General features: G+C 41.1%; 1 protein-coding gene across 5 annotated transcripts in view; it reads right to left on the reverse strand.

Moving 5' to 3' along the window:
* The window catches only part of CASKIN2 (CASK interacting protein 2), a 189,698-nt gene that overhangs the window by 52,032 nt on the left and 120,821 nt on the right, over window positions 1-16,845 (reverse strand). For all 5 annotated transcript variants that reach the window (XM_032209426.1, XM_032209429.1, XM_032209428.1 and 2 more), the window contains one exon: window positions 15,410-15,461. In XM_032209426.1, the coding sequence (XP_032065317.1) occupies window positions 15,410-15,461 (52 nt within the window). The remainder of the gene's footprint in view (window positions 1-15,409; window positions 15,462-16,845) is intronic.

The raw sequence follows: 16,845 nt of genomic DNA on the forward strand, positions 1-16,845 counted from the left end.
TCTCTCCACTCTTTCTAGAGTCTCCACCAATGTTCCCTCTAATTTTTTTTCAGTGTGAGCAGAAAAGTATAGTGTTTGAGCGGCATATTTTCATGCCTGAGCACCTGAATTTTTTTCACAGATGTCACCTGACAACAACAAAATCAGTATTATTTGAAACTCAAAGTTATGTTTATTCAAGGTACCCGCTTAATTAAAAGTGTTATATAATATCAGTATCACTTAACAACGCTCCTGCTTAGCAACCAAAATGTTGGCTCAGAAAGTCTGGCATTTGAAGCACGCAACTCTTAAAGCTGTTGTTACAAGATCCTTGCACCCCTAACTCTTTAGGGAAAAAAATCCCAGGGGTCTTCAAACCTGACAGCTTTAAGACTTGTGGATTTCAACTCCCCGAATGTGAGCTTGATTGTTTTCTTGCAGATGTTTCATTATGTGTTTTTTAAGTTTTTTATTGAACACAAATTAAAACATTGGGCACAGTCCTGGCAAAGTCTTTGCCATACATACGTACAAGATATAAAGTTATACATTATAACCATCATGCTTATTTACATTTGGTCTATTCAGTATTTACAAATATAAAAATATCATCTTTCCAACCATGTTGCTTTGTTTTTATCTTATACATTTTCACTGTTATAGTTTCATACATAATTCTAATATCCATTCTATAAATCTTAGTCATTGCTTATTTTGGGTCATTCATTTTTAGTTCCAACCATCGATCAAATTTGTCCCAGATCTTATAATATTCTAATTTGTCTTTATTCTTCAATTCCCATGGCAGACTTTTCATTATGGATGATGTTATCTGGCTTGCACAATAAAACTTCTGCAAGAAAACAATCAAGCTCACAGAGCACCAAGGACCCTTCATTTCAACCCTGAGCTAGCAATATTCTCATCAGTATTTCCATTATATCATTAATGCTGAAAAGAGACTTCCTGGGAGGAGCCTACTGGTGGGGGCAGCAAAAAATCAGCTGCCTCCGAATTCCTGGCTACGTACCTGTTTAGAGGATCTTCCATCTGACGTCTTATCAGGTTTTCTTATCCTTCAGGCAAGAAGGAAAGAAGAAACTGTTTTGCTGGCAAATGCTCTTCGATTTTTGCAGCTTTTGTGCTTGCAAGGAAAGGGGGGCTAGCCCAAGGCAGAACGGCTGTCCGTGCTGGGAACTTCAAACTGCCTTGTGCAGGACAAAGTAGGTCTCCCCCACTCTGCTCAAAGTTTTGTTTGATTTAATCTTATCACGAGCTGAATCCGTTTACTGCGTGGACAATAATTGCTTATCAACATTTTAGCTTCTTCTCTTTTTCTCCTCCGAAAAATTATTTACTCAGAGGCTTTTAAAATGGCGCCGAGCAGGCTGGTTTCTCCGGTAATAACGAACACTTTTTGCTAATCCTCACAAGAATTCAAAACAAAAGAGATTGCTTATCATATGTTTTGGTTTCACAATAGAAGAATTTTACTCCTTCATTAACCTTGCTTATCTGGAAGTTAAATGGTGATGAATCTGCTGAACGGTCTTGTTACAATGTTTACTCACTGAAAGTTTTGCCAAGCCTTAAACTTCAAAATAAAAGCCTCTTTACTTAAAGCTGCATATTCAGGCAATAGAGTTTTATTAACTGCAGGCAGATAAATTTTGAAATGGCCTCAAAACCAAATATTAACTTGAAGTCGTCACCCTCTACTTCCAGGGGCACATCCTCAGTGCCTGGCACAAAGCTGCAGCCTCCGCTTCCTACGCCCCCTGCTGGGGATGTGTTAACGAAAGAATTTTTCCTGAGTAATCTAAGCGAGGCTCTTAATGCACAGACAATTAAAATGGAAGATAAATTTAGAGATAATAGAGAGGAGAGAAAAGAGGAAATAAAAGAAATGAAAGAAGAAATTAAAAGTGAAATAAAAGGACTTAAACAGGAGCTGTATGAGAAATTTGAGGCTAAGGTTGATAAAATTAGAGACGACATGCTGAGTCTTGTAACTGTATTAACAGAACATATTTCTGGAGTGGAAGATACTCTAGAGGTTCTTAATGATGCCAATGCTAACTTGACATTGAAAACAGAGGTGGTGGAACAAAAAGTGGAAAATGCTGAAAAAGAAATTATTATGATACAGTACCGACAAATGGAGTTCGCATTAAGAGTAAGGGGGCTGCGTGAGGAGAAACAGGAGAACCTGAAACAGATCCTATCGGAAGCTTTTGACCGCCTGATGGGAAGACCAGGGACCAACCAAGACTGGCAAATTGACAAAGCTTACCGCGTTAACTCCTGGCTGGCAAAGCAGAAGCAGCTTCCTCGAGACATCGTTATATATTTTACTACAAGAGAGCTTAGAAATATGGTACTGCAAGCGTCTTATAACACTAAGCTTCAAATTGGCGGTCAAGACCTGGCTGTTTTGAAAGAGATACCACCTCAAATGTTAAGAGCCAGGAGAGACTACGCTTTTTTGGTCGAAGAACTCAGAAATCGTCAGATACAGTATAGATGGGATGCACCATTCGGCATCATATTTACATTTGATAAGCAAAGGTACCGCCTCAACTCTGTATGGAAAGCCCGAGATTTTTATTATAATATATTGAAGGCCGGACACCCTGCACCATCTGGACCTAGAGAAAGACCACAAGAAGGACAGGATAGACAGCAAACTACACAACCACCAGACAAGATGGAGCATCTCTCTTCTCTAGAAGTGCAAGGTGCTATGGAACCAAGACCTAGCCGCATGACTACTAGACGTATGGAGAAACAAGCTAAAAAGCAACAGCATCAACAATCATCGGCCATCGATCAAGGAACTACAATAACAAATCTGGAAGCAGTGGGAGGAGCTAGACCTAAGGTTAAACAGGCCGTGCAGGAAGCTCTAAAAATGCTTCAACCAACCAAAGATGACAACTAAGATTTTAACAGGGAATGTCAACGGACTGAACTCTCCACAGAAGAGGAAGAAAATATTTCATTATCTCAAACAGTTTAAGAACGATGTAATTTGTTTGCAAGAAACTCATATCAAGTCAACTGATCAAAAATATTTGATCAACTCAAAACTTGGTCAACATTTTGCAGCTTCTGCTATGGAAAAGAAGAATGGTATAGTTGTATACTTAAGAAAAGATATGAAAGCTGAATTAATAGAAGCAGATCCCTTCGGAAGATATATTGCTTTAGACTTAATCTTAGAAGGGAAAAAGACATTACTTTTGGGAATTTATGCTCCCAATCAACAGCAAGATAGATTCTATAGAAATCTTCATGCTAAATTAGTACAGTGGGACTATAGTTCCTGTATACTATTGGGTGACTGGAATGGAGTGATAGACACTAAGAGAGATAAGAAGATTTCCCGCCTAAATACCAAGATGCGAGCAAAGTTACCCAAATCTTTCTTTGACATTATGGATGATTTTGAATTGAGAGATATTTGGCGAGAAAGAAATGCAGAGGAATATGACTTCACTTTCTTCTCGGACAGGCATCAATCCCTCTCAAGGATTGATTTTATTCTAACCACTAATGATTTGCTTTCTAGGGTCAAGAAAACAAAGATTGCAGCTAGGGTCCTTTCGGACCATAACCCAGTTTGGATGGAGTTGGGAAGGGTAGTGCAGGCAAGAAGGTCTTGGAGATTGAATGAAAACTTATTTAGATATGAAAAGTATATTAATGATTGTAAAAAATTACTATCTGAATATTTTGTTTTGAATATGAATAAGGGTACATCTATGGAATTTGTATGGGACGCAAGCAAAGCGTATATGAGAGGAGTTTTGATGAATATAAATAAAACACATAGAAATAAGCAAGGGTTAAAACGAACAGAACTGGAAGAGGAAATTAAGAGAAAAGAGCTGGAGTTAACAATGAACCCAGACGATACAAAGGTTAAGGAAGCTATTAACATATTAAAATCTCAATTTGACATGTTGATCTCTGACCAGGTAGCTACTAATTTATTATATGCAAAACACAATACTTTTTGTAATGCAAACAAACCTGGCAGATGGTTAGCTTATCAGATTAGGAAAAAAAGGAAAACTCGAAATATATCTAAACTGATTTACAGAGGGAAGGAGGTGTTTCAACAGGAAGAGATTCAAAAGGCTTTCTGGGAATTTTTTACAGAACTGTATAAAGGGGATAAAATTAATGGTTTAGACATAGACAAATATTTAGACAAAGAGAAAATACCTTCAGTTAGAGAAGAACACAGGCAAAAATTGAATCAACCAATAACCTCGGGGGAAATCCTGCAGGTAATTAAGCAATTAAAGTCAGGGAAAGCACCAGGTACAGATGGCTTGACAGCGGTTTACTATAAAAACTTACAGTTAGAAATGGTAGAACCTCTTAGAGAATTATTTAATATGATTCAAACGGAAGGTAAAGTCCCTCCATCTTGGAAGACAGCGTTTATATCTTTGATACCCAAAGAAGATCAAGATACTACTCAACCCAAAAATTATAGACCTATTTCATTACTGAATGTAGATTATAAAATTTTTACTAAAATATTAGCAAATAGGTTAATGTTGGTCACTCAACAATTGATACATACGGACCAAACAGGTTTTATACAAGGGAGACAGATGAAAAGTAATGTTAGATTAATTATTAATGCATTAGAATATTTGGGAAAGAACAACCAGATCCCTGCTGCGTTTATATTTTTGGATGCTGAGAAGGCCTTTGATCGAGTTAACTGGCAATTTCTGTTGAAGATACTGCAAAAAATGCAGATAGGAGATAATTTTTTACAGTCAATTAAAGCAATATACCAACAGCAAACAGCACAAATCATAGTCAATGGAAGTTTAACAGACTCTTTTCAAATTGGAAAAGGTACAAGACAGGGCTGTCCTTTGTCCGCATTATTGTTTATTATAACTTTGGAAGTATTGTTGAATAAAATACGGGGCTTGGATGGTTTAAAAGGGATCAAGATTAGGCAGCAAGAATATAGAGTCCGCGCTTTTGCGGATGATTTGGTCATAATATTGGAACAACCGCAGGAATCCAGTATGGTTTTAATGAATACAATTAATCAATATGGTCAAGTGTCGGGCTTTAAAATAAACTTAGGAAAAACCAAAATATTAGCTATAAATATGAATATTAAACAAAAGGAAGAATTAGGAGTGATGCTAGGATGTGAGGTAGTTAAAAAAGTCAAATATCTTGGAGTTAACATTTTAACTTCAAATGGGAAATTATATAAGCATAATTATGAACCACTTTGGCATAGCATACAGACAGAGATGAAAAAATGGGAGAAATTGCACTTATCTTTGCTGGGTAGGATAGCGGCAGTGAAAATGAACATTTTACCAAAATTTTTATTTCTTTTCCAAATGTTACCTATACTTAAAAAAGATGCGAACCTTTTAGAATGGCAGAAGGGTATCAACAAATTTGTGTGGGCAGGAAAGAAGCCGAGGGTAAAGATGAAAATAATGCAAGATGTACGTGAGAGAGGAGGATTGAAACTACCTAATTTAAAACTATATTATGATGCAGTGGCATTATTTGTAATTAGTGATTGGATTCATTTAACCAATGATAGAATATTGAATATTGAGGGACACGATCTGGTATTTGGTTGGCATGCTTACCTGTTATTCAACAAAAAATTGGATAAGAATTTTAAAAGTCATATTTTAAGAAATGCTTTATTGCGGGTTTGGAAGAAATACCAATATAAATTAAATGACAAGATACCCATGTGGGCAATTCCTAGACACGCAATTGAAAATATGAATACAGCACAAAAACAGGACAGAATTACTTACAGACAGCTTCTTACCTCGGAAAGGGGGGTATTACAATTAAAATCTTTAGAGGTATTAAAAGAGGAGAAGGTAGTTCAAACATGGTTCCAGTATGGGCAATTACAGGCTAGGTGGAAAATAGATCAAAAAATTGGTTTTATTCAAGTTGAGGATAATCTGTTTAAACAAATAAGAGATCAAAGCTTAATGCATATAAAGAGGATATATAATGTATTAATACAGATGGATTCGGAAACAGAATTAGTTAAAGATTGTATGATAAAATGGGCTCAAAATATTGAGGAACCAATAATGTTGGATACATGGGAAAGAATCTGGGTAAGAAATGTGAAATTTACACAAGCTCAAAATCTGAGAGAAAATTTTTACAAGATGTTCTATAGATGGCATTTAGATCCTAAAAAGTTGGCTTCTATGTATCCGAATGTACAGCCTAAATGTTGGAGGTGTGGTTCTCTCGATGCTACATATTATCATATATGGTGGACCTGCCAAAAGGTTAAGGCATTTTGGATAAAAATATGGTGGGTCATGCAAAATGTTTTTAAAAGAAGGATAAAGTTTAGTCCTCAGTTATTTTTACTAGGTATATGTACTGACTTTACAGTGGTAGAGACCAATTTGATTCTGCACCTGATAACTGCAGCAAGACTGTTGGTGGCGCAATATTGGAAGAAGGAAGACTTGCCTACAATCCAAGAATGGACATTGAAAGTAACAAACTTAGCTGAAATGGCTAAAATATCGGCATATCTCAAAGATCATTCAAATGAGATATATAAACGAGACTGGAAAAAATGGATTGACTATATACAAAATAAATACGGGACTAAGAAATTCCAGTTAGCCTATGCTTAAGATCAGAAATGATTTAAACTGTTAAAAGTCAGTTCAGTAAGAAGAAGCTAAGGTCAATCTAGAATGTCATTAATTTCTTTATTTCTTTTTTCTCAATAGATTTTAGACTGTGTTAGTTAAAAATCCATACCGTGTACGGGTTCTGGGAAGTCGGGGGGGGGGGGAAGGAGGAGGGGGGTGGGGGGGTGGAGGGAGGGAGGGGTACACACAACAAAAAAAAATTGTACTTCAATGTCTTAATGATTGACAAATGATGACATATTTGTGTTTTTTTTAAAGAAAAATAAAAAAGTTCTGTTCGAGATTAATGCTGAAAAGAAATATTGAACACTAAATTTGCAAAACAATAGGAACATCCCTATGGGACATAAAGTTTTAAAAATCACTTCAATCCATGTTAAAAGAGAATTTCCTTGTTTGAAATTAGCTGTAGAGTTTCTTCAGATCTCATAGTAAGATAGCTAATTGTGGTTCATCTTTTGCTTTTTGGTTATAAGGATAATCCAATATCTCTGGAAGTCACCAAGATATTATACAAAGCTTTAAGATTTGTGGACTTCAACTCCCAGAATTCCTCCTCCAGTCATGTTGCGGCGATGTCATCTGCGTGGATCCATTTTGGGTTTTTTTCACAGGGGGCGCTGAAGATGCCAACGAGCCCCCGCCGCCACTAGATTAATTGCTGCCTCCGGCTCCTCCTCCTCCTCCAACATCACCAACAAATTTTCTGCCCAGCGCTGCAGCCGAGGTGAAGCAGCCAAAGCTCCCGCAGGCGCCCCCGCCCATGGCAGCGGTGGCGGTGCCTCCCCCTCCTCTCGGAGCATCTCAGCTGGGCTCTGGGTTATCCCTGCCACCGCCTCCACCTCTGCCGTGCTTTTGAGAAGCCATGAGGTCTTTTTTTCCTGCTCCCGCCCCCTCCGCCCCCTTCCTACTAGCTCCCGCGGCCTCATGGCTCCTCAAAAGCACAGCGGAGGAGGAAGGGGGAGGGATAACGCGGGGGCCAGCTCAGGTGCTTTGCGTGGAGGGAGAGGCACCACTCATCAAAACAAGTCTGGGGAGGTCCTTTGCAGGCGACCAGTTCTTGCCGCCTGTAAAGAACTTCCCCGCGTTTGCTTTGCTGAACATGGGGTGACTGATAGAAATGACAGAAATCACTGCGCGGCAGTTAGAAACGGCTGCACAGTGTTTTCTTGCCACGTGCGCGGCTGCGCAGCCGTGCATCTTAGAGGGAACAGTGGTCTCCACATCTTTTTAACATCATGGCAACAGTCTTCTAAAGGTTTTGGTTTGGCAGATGAGGAGAAATAAATGTGGAGTAACCATTTTATTGGATCTAGTTCCTTCAATGTAATTTTAAATCTAAAATAATCTAAATCCAGCTTTAGTTTTTATATTGATGTCCTCCACCTGTTTGCCCTTGCCCCATCTAGTTTTAAACTGTGGTTCCCCCCAGTATGCTTACAGCCTCCCCCAAGTTGTATATTCTGATTTAGGGTGCTCCTGTTAAGATTCAGTAACTGGCACGCACACACAAGGATGTTCAGCAAGTGTTATATTTTTAATCATTGTCCCATCCGAAAAAGCCTAAGATTCCTGCCTCAAGCCAGCCTTGCAGCTCATAAAGGCACAAGGATTTTTTTGCTCATCAAAATATGAGCGGATTTTTTCTGTTTCTCTAATTAAAAAATTAAAAATGTACAATGTCTTGTAGGAAGATTAAGCCATCCGAGTTACTTCTGATACTGGTGTGTGTGTGTGTGTGTGTGTGTGTGTGTGTTCAGAGTAGCACCCAAAAGGTCAGACAGAAAAGCTAATGCTGGCCTTGTGACAAGTGATCAGCTGTCTTTCAGTAGGGGGAGCATCTCCCTCCTCCCCCTTACCTCCCCGAACTTCTCCTGCTTATGGCCGTCTCTTTTCCAGCACCATTTTCCTATTGCCAGAGTGTGTGAGGCCACTGAGGATGAATAGATCTTGTGTTTGGGGTTTGTGAAAGAGACTTGTTTATCCAGACCCCTCCTCCCCTGCTGGCTCCCGCCTTCCCCTTGCTTAGTGCCGATTTCATTCATTGGAAAGGAATGGAGGGTAGCTTGGGACCTGCAGGAACCCAGCCTCTGTGGCAACGGTGTCCCGGATCATGGCACTGTTATCCCCGGCAGGAGTGAAAAGTGTGTTCAGTAGCAGACTGGTTCAGCTGTCTGACACGGTTTCAAAAGCAATGGGCCTCCATCGCAGATTGAAAGCAGTTGTGTCTTTTGGCCTCCTGTAGGAGCCTGTCTGAGAGGTTTTAATAGCAGCCATTAACACAAGGAATAGCAACGCCACCAGTTCCCCTGTGCACGATGACAGTCTCTGTCAGGGAGGTCTTTTCTTAGTCAGAAGCAGCCAGCAAGCAGTCACCTCATGCTGGGTTTCTGCTGCAGGCCTGGAGGCTCCAATTATCCCCACGGTAACCTCTCAATGGGAAGGAGTGCTCTCACAGCCAGGAAGATTGGCCAGAGCATCTGAAAGAACCCTGTGCCCAATCCCAGGGGCAGGCCCAAAGAGCGAGGAAGAATAGCCACCGAGAGCTGCATTGGCATTGCCTAGCAGTAGTTGGTAACCTGTGGGAGTCCCAGGGAGGTTATGGCAGCCTGCCACTCCTGCTGAAATTCTCAGTGTTACTGAAACAATCAATAAAAGGGCACTTTCTGCCCCCTCGGTCTGCAACTAAGCTTTCCTACAGCCCATCAAGCGACTCTGAAGTATTCATTCAGCCCTAAATCGAGACACAACAGAGATTGGAGAATCGCCTCACAACAACTGATGTTATTTGACAAATGGAGCACTGATAGCACGAATGCAGAGATGCCTATCTCATCACTGAGAGATCGCATGATGTATCTTGGGGAAGAGCTATGGGACGATGTTGAGAAAATTGCATGAACCCACTAGAAGGTTTAACATTAACCAGGCTGACTTGTGTCCAGATCTTTCCCCATATTAGAATTGGCATCAATGAACCTGAAGCAAGTGGTTTGGCTAAGACCACCTAATGAGAAACTGACAAAGTTAGATTATAATCAATGCCTTCTTGACATGTAGCTATCTATGTCTCTTAACTATGAAACCCATACACCATGGTAATAGCTGAAATACATGGCTCTAACTCTCATAGCTTTTATTTGTTTTCAATTCTTTGAGTGTAATATAACACAACATTTAGTCCACAGAAAACAAGGAAACACTAGAGAACAGCTGCTGTTGACAAGAGAAGGATGTAATCAAGAGTTTAAAATGCAAAAGCTCAACAATGGATTCTTAGCTTCATTAAAGAAATGTTAACTTAAGATTTATTAAATAGTTAGAAGATTAAACTCTGCACTAATAAATACATCAAATACATTATAAATTGATACAAATGTAAACTGGCAGAAGCATTGTGAGTTTTAAAATTTGTAAGTTTCAAAATTTATGAGTTTCTAGAACGTTTCTTTCATCTTATAAAAGTGAAGTCCTGACAAATTCCTAGTGGCAAAATAATTTATAAAAGCTACATAAAAATGTAATTCCTGCATTCCAAACATAAATTTATTATGTATTTATGTATATTTGATATGGGTGTGTATGAATGGTTCTTCTCATGTCAACTGCAACATTTTCATTTCCATCATTCTGTAAGTTTGTATCTGACATATAAGGAATAAAATTATCAAGAAGTAATAATGCCCTTGTTGATAGTACAAGTTCTATGCCCAGAACTCAAATTTATTATCACCACCACCATGACATGGAGTATCTACAGATCCCCTTTTCCTGAAAGAGTGTTGGAAGACATGCATTGATAAACCAACTTTCAACTCAGCATGTTTGTGAACAACTGACAGAAAAGTGTTTCAAAAGAAATTATTCTGACCTGCTCCTGGGCTTTATAAGATCTCTTGCTTTGTGCTACATTAGGCTCTAATTTTTTTTAATTTAAATCTAAAATTTAAGTCAGCTTTAGTGAATTCAAGCTTTTAGAGTAATCCTACATTTAATTGTTAAGTTATATTGACTGCTTAATGCCATATTTTATTACTTTACACAGCAAAATGCTTATGCAAGACCACGATCAGTACTACTATGAATCTCTAGTGCAAGGCTCCCCAACAATAGTGGACCACGGCCTGTTCAAAACTGGGTTGCAGGAGAGATGGACAAGCACGCGCACATGATGCTCCATTCGTGTGAATGGCAGGCAAGCATGCACACGTGTTTGTTTGTTTTGTTTTGTTTTATTTAGCATTTATACGCCGCCCTTTTCCCTGAGGGGACTCAGGGCGGCTTACAATAGTAAGGGAAGGGGAGTGAAAGACAAAATACAGAAAAAAAATGTGAGATAACTAAAAGGTACTAAAACACAACATTCACTCAACATTCGGGAGGGGCAAGAAAATTTATCCCCAGGCCTGACGGGCTAGCCAGATCTTGAGGGCTGTGCGGAAGGCCTGGACTGTGGTCAGGGTACGAATCTCCACGGGGAGCTTGTTCCATAGCGTCGGAGCAGCAACTGAGAAGGCTCTCCTCCGGGTGGTCGCCAGTCGGCACTGACTGGCGGATGGAATACGGAGGAGGCCCGCTCTATGCGATCTGATGGGACGCAGGGAGGTTATTGGCAGGAGACGGTCTCTCAAATAGTCAGATCCACTACCATGGAGCGCTTTATGGGTGGTAAGTAAGACCTTGAATTGCACCCGGAGATCTACAGGCAGCCAGCGCAGCTCGCGGAGGATAGGTGTTATGTGGGCGAACCGAGGTGCGCCCACAATCACTCGCGCGGCCGCGTTCTGTACTAGCTGAAGTCTCCGGGTGCTCTTCAAGGGCAGCCCCATGTAGAGCACATTGCAGTATTCCAGCTTAGAGATCACAAGGGCTCGAGTGACTGTCGTGAGAGCCTCCCGATTCAGGTAGGGCCGCAACTGGCGCACCAGGCGAACCTGGGCAAATGCCCCCCTGGTCACAGCTGATAGATGGTGATCAAGACTCAGCTGTGGATCCAGGAGGACTCCCAAGTTGCGGACCCTATCTGAGGGGTATAAGTTTTGTCCCCCCAGCCTGATTGATGGAACGGTGGTCAAATTATTGGGAGGAAAACACAACAGCCACTCGGTCTTGTCTGGGTTGAGCACCAGTTTGTTTGCTCTCATCCAGTCTTTAACAGCTTCCAGACCCTGGTTCATCACGTCCACCGCTTCATTGAGTTGGCACGGGGCGGACAGATACAATTGTGTATCGTCCGCATATTGGTGATACTTTATCCCGTGCCTCCGAATGATCTCGCCCAGCGGTTTCATGTATATGTTAAATAGGAGGGGGGACAAGACCGACCCCTGTGGCACCCCATATGTTAGGGGCCTCGGGGACGATCTCTGCCCACCCACCAACACTGACTGCGACCTGTCCGAGAGGTAGGAGGAGAACCACTGCAAAACAGTGTCGCCCACTCCCACCTCCCGCAGTCGTCGCAGAAGGATACCATGGTCGATGGTATCGAAAGCCGCTGAGAGGTCAAGGAGAACTAGGATGGACGCAAAGCCTCCATCCCTAGCTCTCCAGAGATCATCGGTCAATGCGACCAAAGCGGTTTCTGTGCTGTAACCTGGTCTGAAGCCGGACTGGAAGGGGTTAAGATAGTTTGCTTCCTCCAAGGTACGCTGAAGCTGGAGGGCAACCACTTTCTCAACAACCTTCCCCACAAAGGGAAGGTTGGAGACTGGACGGTAGTTATTAAGAACAGCTGGATCCAAAGACGGTTTCTTCAGAAGGGGTCTCACCACCGCTGCCTTAAGCTCGGTGGGGAAGTACCCCTCCCGAAGAGATGCAACAACAACCGCTTGGATCCAGCCTCGTGTCACCTCACTGCTGTTGGCAACCAGCCAGGAGGGACACGGGTCCAGTACACAAGTGGAGGTACTCACAGCTCGCATAGCCTTGTCCACATCCCCAGAGGCAACTTCCTGAAACTCAACCCAGAGATGGTTTGCCAAGTCTTTCCCCTGTGTCTCAGCTGGCTCTGCAGGAGTGGAGTCCAGGTCCGCTCGAAACCGGGCAACTTTGTCCGCCAAGAACTGAACATACTCCTCAGCCTTATCCTGTAAGGGGTCCCCCGTCTCCCTCCTATTTAGGAGGGAGCGGGTTATCCTAAACAGGGCGGCTGGGCGGGACTCGGCGGACGCTACCAAGGAGGCAATGTGTGTTCTTTTTGCCGATCTTAAAGCTCGAGTATACTCCTTGGTGCATGCTGTTACAAGTGCCCGGTTCAATTCGGACCTGTCTGATCTCCACAAGTGCTCTAGGCGTGAAGCTCTCCTCACGTGAATGGAGGGCACTTGCACCCAAAGCATCATTTATGTGAATGGAGCTTCACAGGCTAGCACCCTCTGCTCACATGAGTGCAGCTTCGCACGCTAGCACAAGTCCCTTCCATTTGTGTGAGGTAAAGCTCTGCACGTTAGTGCAAGTGTTTGCTGTTCACACGATGGAGCTTTGCACAAGTGCAAGCACCCTCAGAGGCTCGGGCACAAAACTCCATTCACATGAGTGGATGGCATACGTGCCTGCCACTCCCACAAATGGAGTTGGGGGTCCATGTGTGCGCTTACCACTCAATGCCTACCCTTTCTGCCGGGCCGGGCTGCCAAGCTAGAAAGGTTTGGGACTGCTGCTCTAGTAGATAGGATTGCAACAGTAGTACATTCCAATTTGAATATCTCCTACGGTCCATTCAAGACTCATCTATGATTTTTATGATGGTTCCTCAGAATTTTTCACCTCGTCTCTTTGTCAGCATGCAATCTCTAGCAGGGCCATCTCAAAGACATTTTTCTGCCTAAGATGAAGCAGCAAACTTTTCCAATCAACGTGTAAAGTAAACAAAGTCAAATTATTTTGGCAAGTGAGGCAGAAATAGCTCAAGCACATCCCTCTATTCCTGGCAATATTCCCAATAACAAAACAGAAGTCTATGGTTTTTTGCCCTTGCTTACTCTCTCACATAGGTTCCTCCTTCTACCTAATAGGAGGCCTGAGCCTGATATCCAGTTTGAGCATCTGACTATTTTATTTGTTCTGTATTTTATTTGTGCCAAGTCTCCACAATTAATTGGGGAAGGGAATATTTGGAAAATTTCCATCACATTTCTTCATACACACATTTATCTTAGACTGCATCTAGCTCAGAATCCAAGTTATTCCTTCTAACTCGAATGTCAAAAGATTAACTGTCACAAAGGAATATTTGCCTCATTCATTTGAAAATTAGTACGAGTTAGATGCAAACTTCCTGTTAGAACAATTGGTCTGCAAAAATAAAAGGAGATGGCAACTAGAAAATCATCCTGTTCCACTTATATCAGTATTGGGAAATAATGCTGTACTAGTACTAATATAAATAGATAATGATTGAGGATCATTAGCTACATGTTCATGTATTTAAATAGCTGTGGAGTTAACCCACTGAATTATGCATGTATGATATGATCTTAGACCTTAATCCATTGTACTGTAGCTATTCGGGGAAATTATTGTACTTCTTCAGAAGTGATTTGGGATTTTTTTCTCTCTTCAGGAAGCACAGTGATATTTCTTCAAAGGGTCTGTAGCTGCAGATCCCAGATCTCTCTTGATGCAAGCTCAAATCTGGCTTTCTTTAATTTGCTTGCCATGAATTTCCAGCCATTTGGGAGTTACAAACTATACTCGTTTGTAGGATACAAGGACTGAGAGTTTGAATGAAGTATCGGCCTGCAGTATTTTTAAGGACAGATTTTTGTTTTGGATTTGCATTTTGCACTCATGATGTGAAGTGATGGACACAAGGTCACACAGGGAGTCAGGGGCAGGACAAGAGACAAAACATATACAGTGTTATCCTTCAGCTTGTAATCAGAGTAGAAAGCAATAGACTACAAATTCTAAATAGGTCCATCATGAAGAACTGAGTTATTTGCAGGACTGATTCTCCCCTATAATATTTGGTCCTCCCACACACTCCAATTGGGTGGGCATATTTTGTGTCCCTCCCTGAATCAATGGTGGGATCCAGGAAGCATGGCTTTTCCATTGTGGCAATGTACTCTGGAGTAATCCTCCCAACATTCATTTGGCCCCAATTTTGTTGCATTTAGAAAGGCATTAAAAACCTGAGTTATTCTCAAGTTTTGGGGATAAGATGATGGTAATTTCCCAGATTGAAAGGTACATAAATGGGATTTCTTGGTTGCCTATTACAATCAAGTTTTTACATTTTATTTAAAGTAGCTCATTTTGTCGTGTTTTTAATTTATGATATGCTGGCCAGACCCACAATTTTCAAATATATATAAAAAAATTATATATAATAATATATAATATATAATATATATATAATTTTTTATATACACATACATACATACATACTTGTTTTCGTAGATTTTCACGTGTGTATATATGCTGGTCTTGTTGTATTCGGGTCTTTTCCCGTGTAAGATTGAGATTGTCTTGGCAACGTTCGGCGAGGTCTCACTCGCCATCTTCAGGCTGGTGTCATGAAGCCAAAAACACCAGCCTGAAGATGGCGAGTGAGATCTCGCCAAAACGTTGCCAAGACAATCTCAATCTTACACGGGAAAAGACCCTAATACAACAAGACCAGCATGCATACATACATACATACATACACACACGCACACGTAATAAAATTCTATTTAAATCATAAATACTTTTGTCTTTGTTTAATTACATACCCATCCACATCCTGGTAGTTCACATTCAGCCGTTTAGTTGATCCCAAGAGTTCTAGAGGAAGAGAAGAAGAAGAAGGGGTTTGTGTCAGTTTAGTATATAGTGGAATTGTGGGCTCTGTATGTCTGAATGCAAATGTAGAGACACATTTAGCAATGTTTTTCATGGGAATCTGCAACACTATGAAGGCTTTATAAGGAAGTATCTTGGCCACAGATATTGTGTTCAGCTCCAAGTCTGAATATTATCAGAAAAGTAATTTAGTGGCAAACTCTTGTTGCCCTCAATGTTATCTCTCAACATAGTTTAGAATGAATGCATTAATGTTTCTTTGAAAGGAACAATCAAATAATCAGTTAGTATGAAAAAGTATACTCAATGCAGTTTTTTCCTTCTGCTTTTCTAGTAGCATATATTTAGATGTTTCTTTGCTTTGTCAGGAGCGGTTCTGTGGTCATTCTGAAATTATAGTTGCCGTCCTAATAGTTAGAACTGATGGTAGCGGCAGCAACAAACCTGGTGCTCCAATAGATAAGGGCCATGGGGTTCCTCCTTCTCCCTGTAATTGGCCCTTGTCCCAAGCCTGGCAGACTCACCTTGCTGTGCACAGAACAGCACCTGGCCCATCCCTTCAGTCTCTCCAATTTCTTTAGCACTGCCTTCTCTACTCTGTTCTTTGCGAGTGCCAGCTTGGGACTAGTCCCCTTCTTCACTTCACTTTTCCTCAAAACAGTGGCTGCAAATATTCCCCTCCCCAACTGATCACTTCCACAAAACCAGCAGACAAAAATCCCGCTTTCCCATCAATGTTGTGCACTGGTTCAGTATCCTTGCTTCCCTTCTATCAGAGATGCCTGCCTTTATAAAGTGGCATGTCCGGAAAAAAATGAAAAACTGACATTTTATTTTGTTCCCACCACCTCCCTTCAGCTTTCCTGCTGCCAGGGAAAAAAGCCCACACACATCAGATGGCTGGCATTTTTCCTCCAGAGGCAGAGGTGGTAGATCCAGAGTTTTTAAATAAAGGCATTGTGTTTGCCTGACATTCCATTCACCTTGCTTATTCTCCAAGTACCCCACTTTTTGGTGGCCTACTTTGGGGATAACTCCACAATGGAGAGGCCCCTTCTAGTTTCCAAATGAAGTGTGCAACTGAACCAATTATGATGCTCTCTCCCATAAACAGAAGCTAATGCATTTCTTTTCTTTCACACGATAATGGAGCCATTCAGGAATCTGAATGTAAAATAACGGGGCATCAAAAAAAGAAAGTTACATTTATGGATAGGACATACTGTATAAGCAAGAATCATTTTTGTCTGCTAACTCTCTCTTTCTATATATAATTTATTCTCTATTGGTTCGCAAATACTTCATCCTGCAATTTTTTTTCTATAGCACCAACTCTACACGATGGGTACACTGTTAGAGAAGTTCC

Source organism: Thamnophis elegans, chromosome 2, assembly GCF_009769535.1.
Source record: "Thamnophis elegans isolate rThaEle1 chromosome 2, rThaEle1.pri, whole genome shotgun sequence".
NCBI lineage: Eukaryota > Metazoa > Chordata > Lepidosauria > Squamata > Colubridae > Thamnophis > Thamnophis elegans.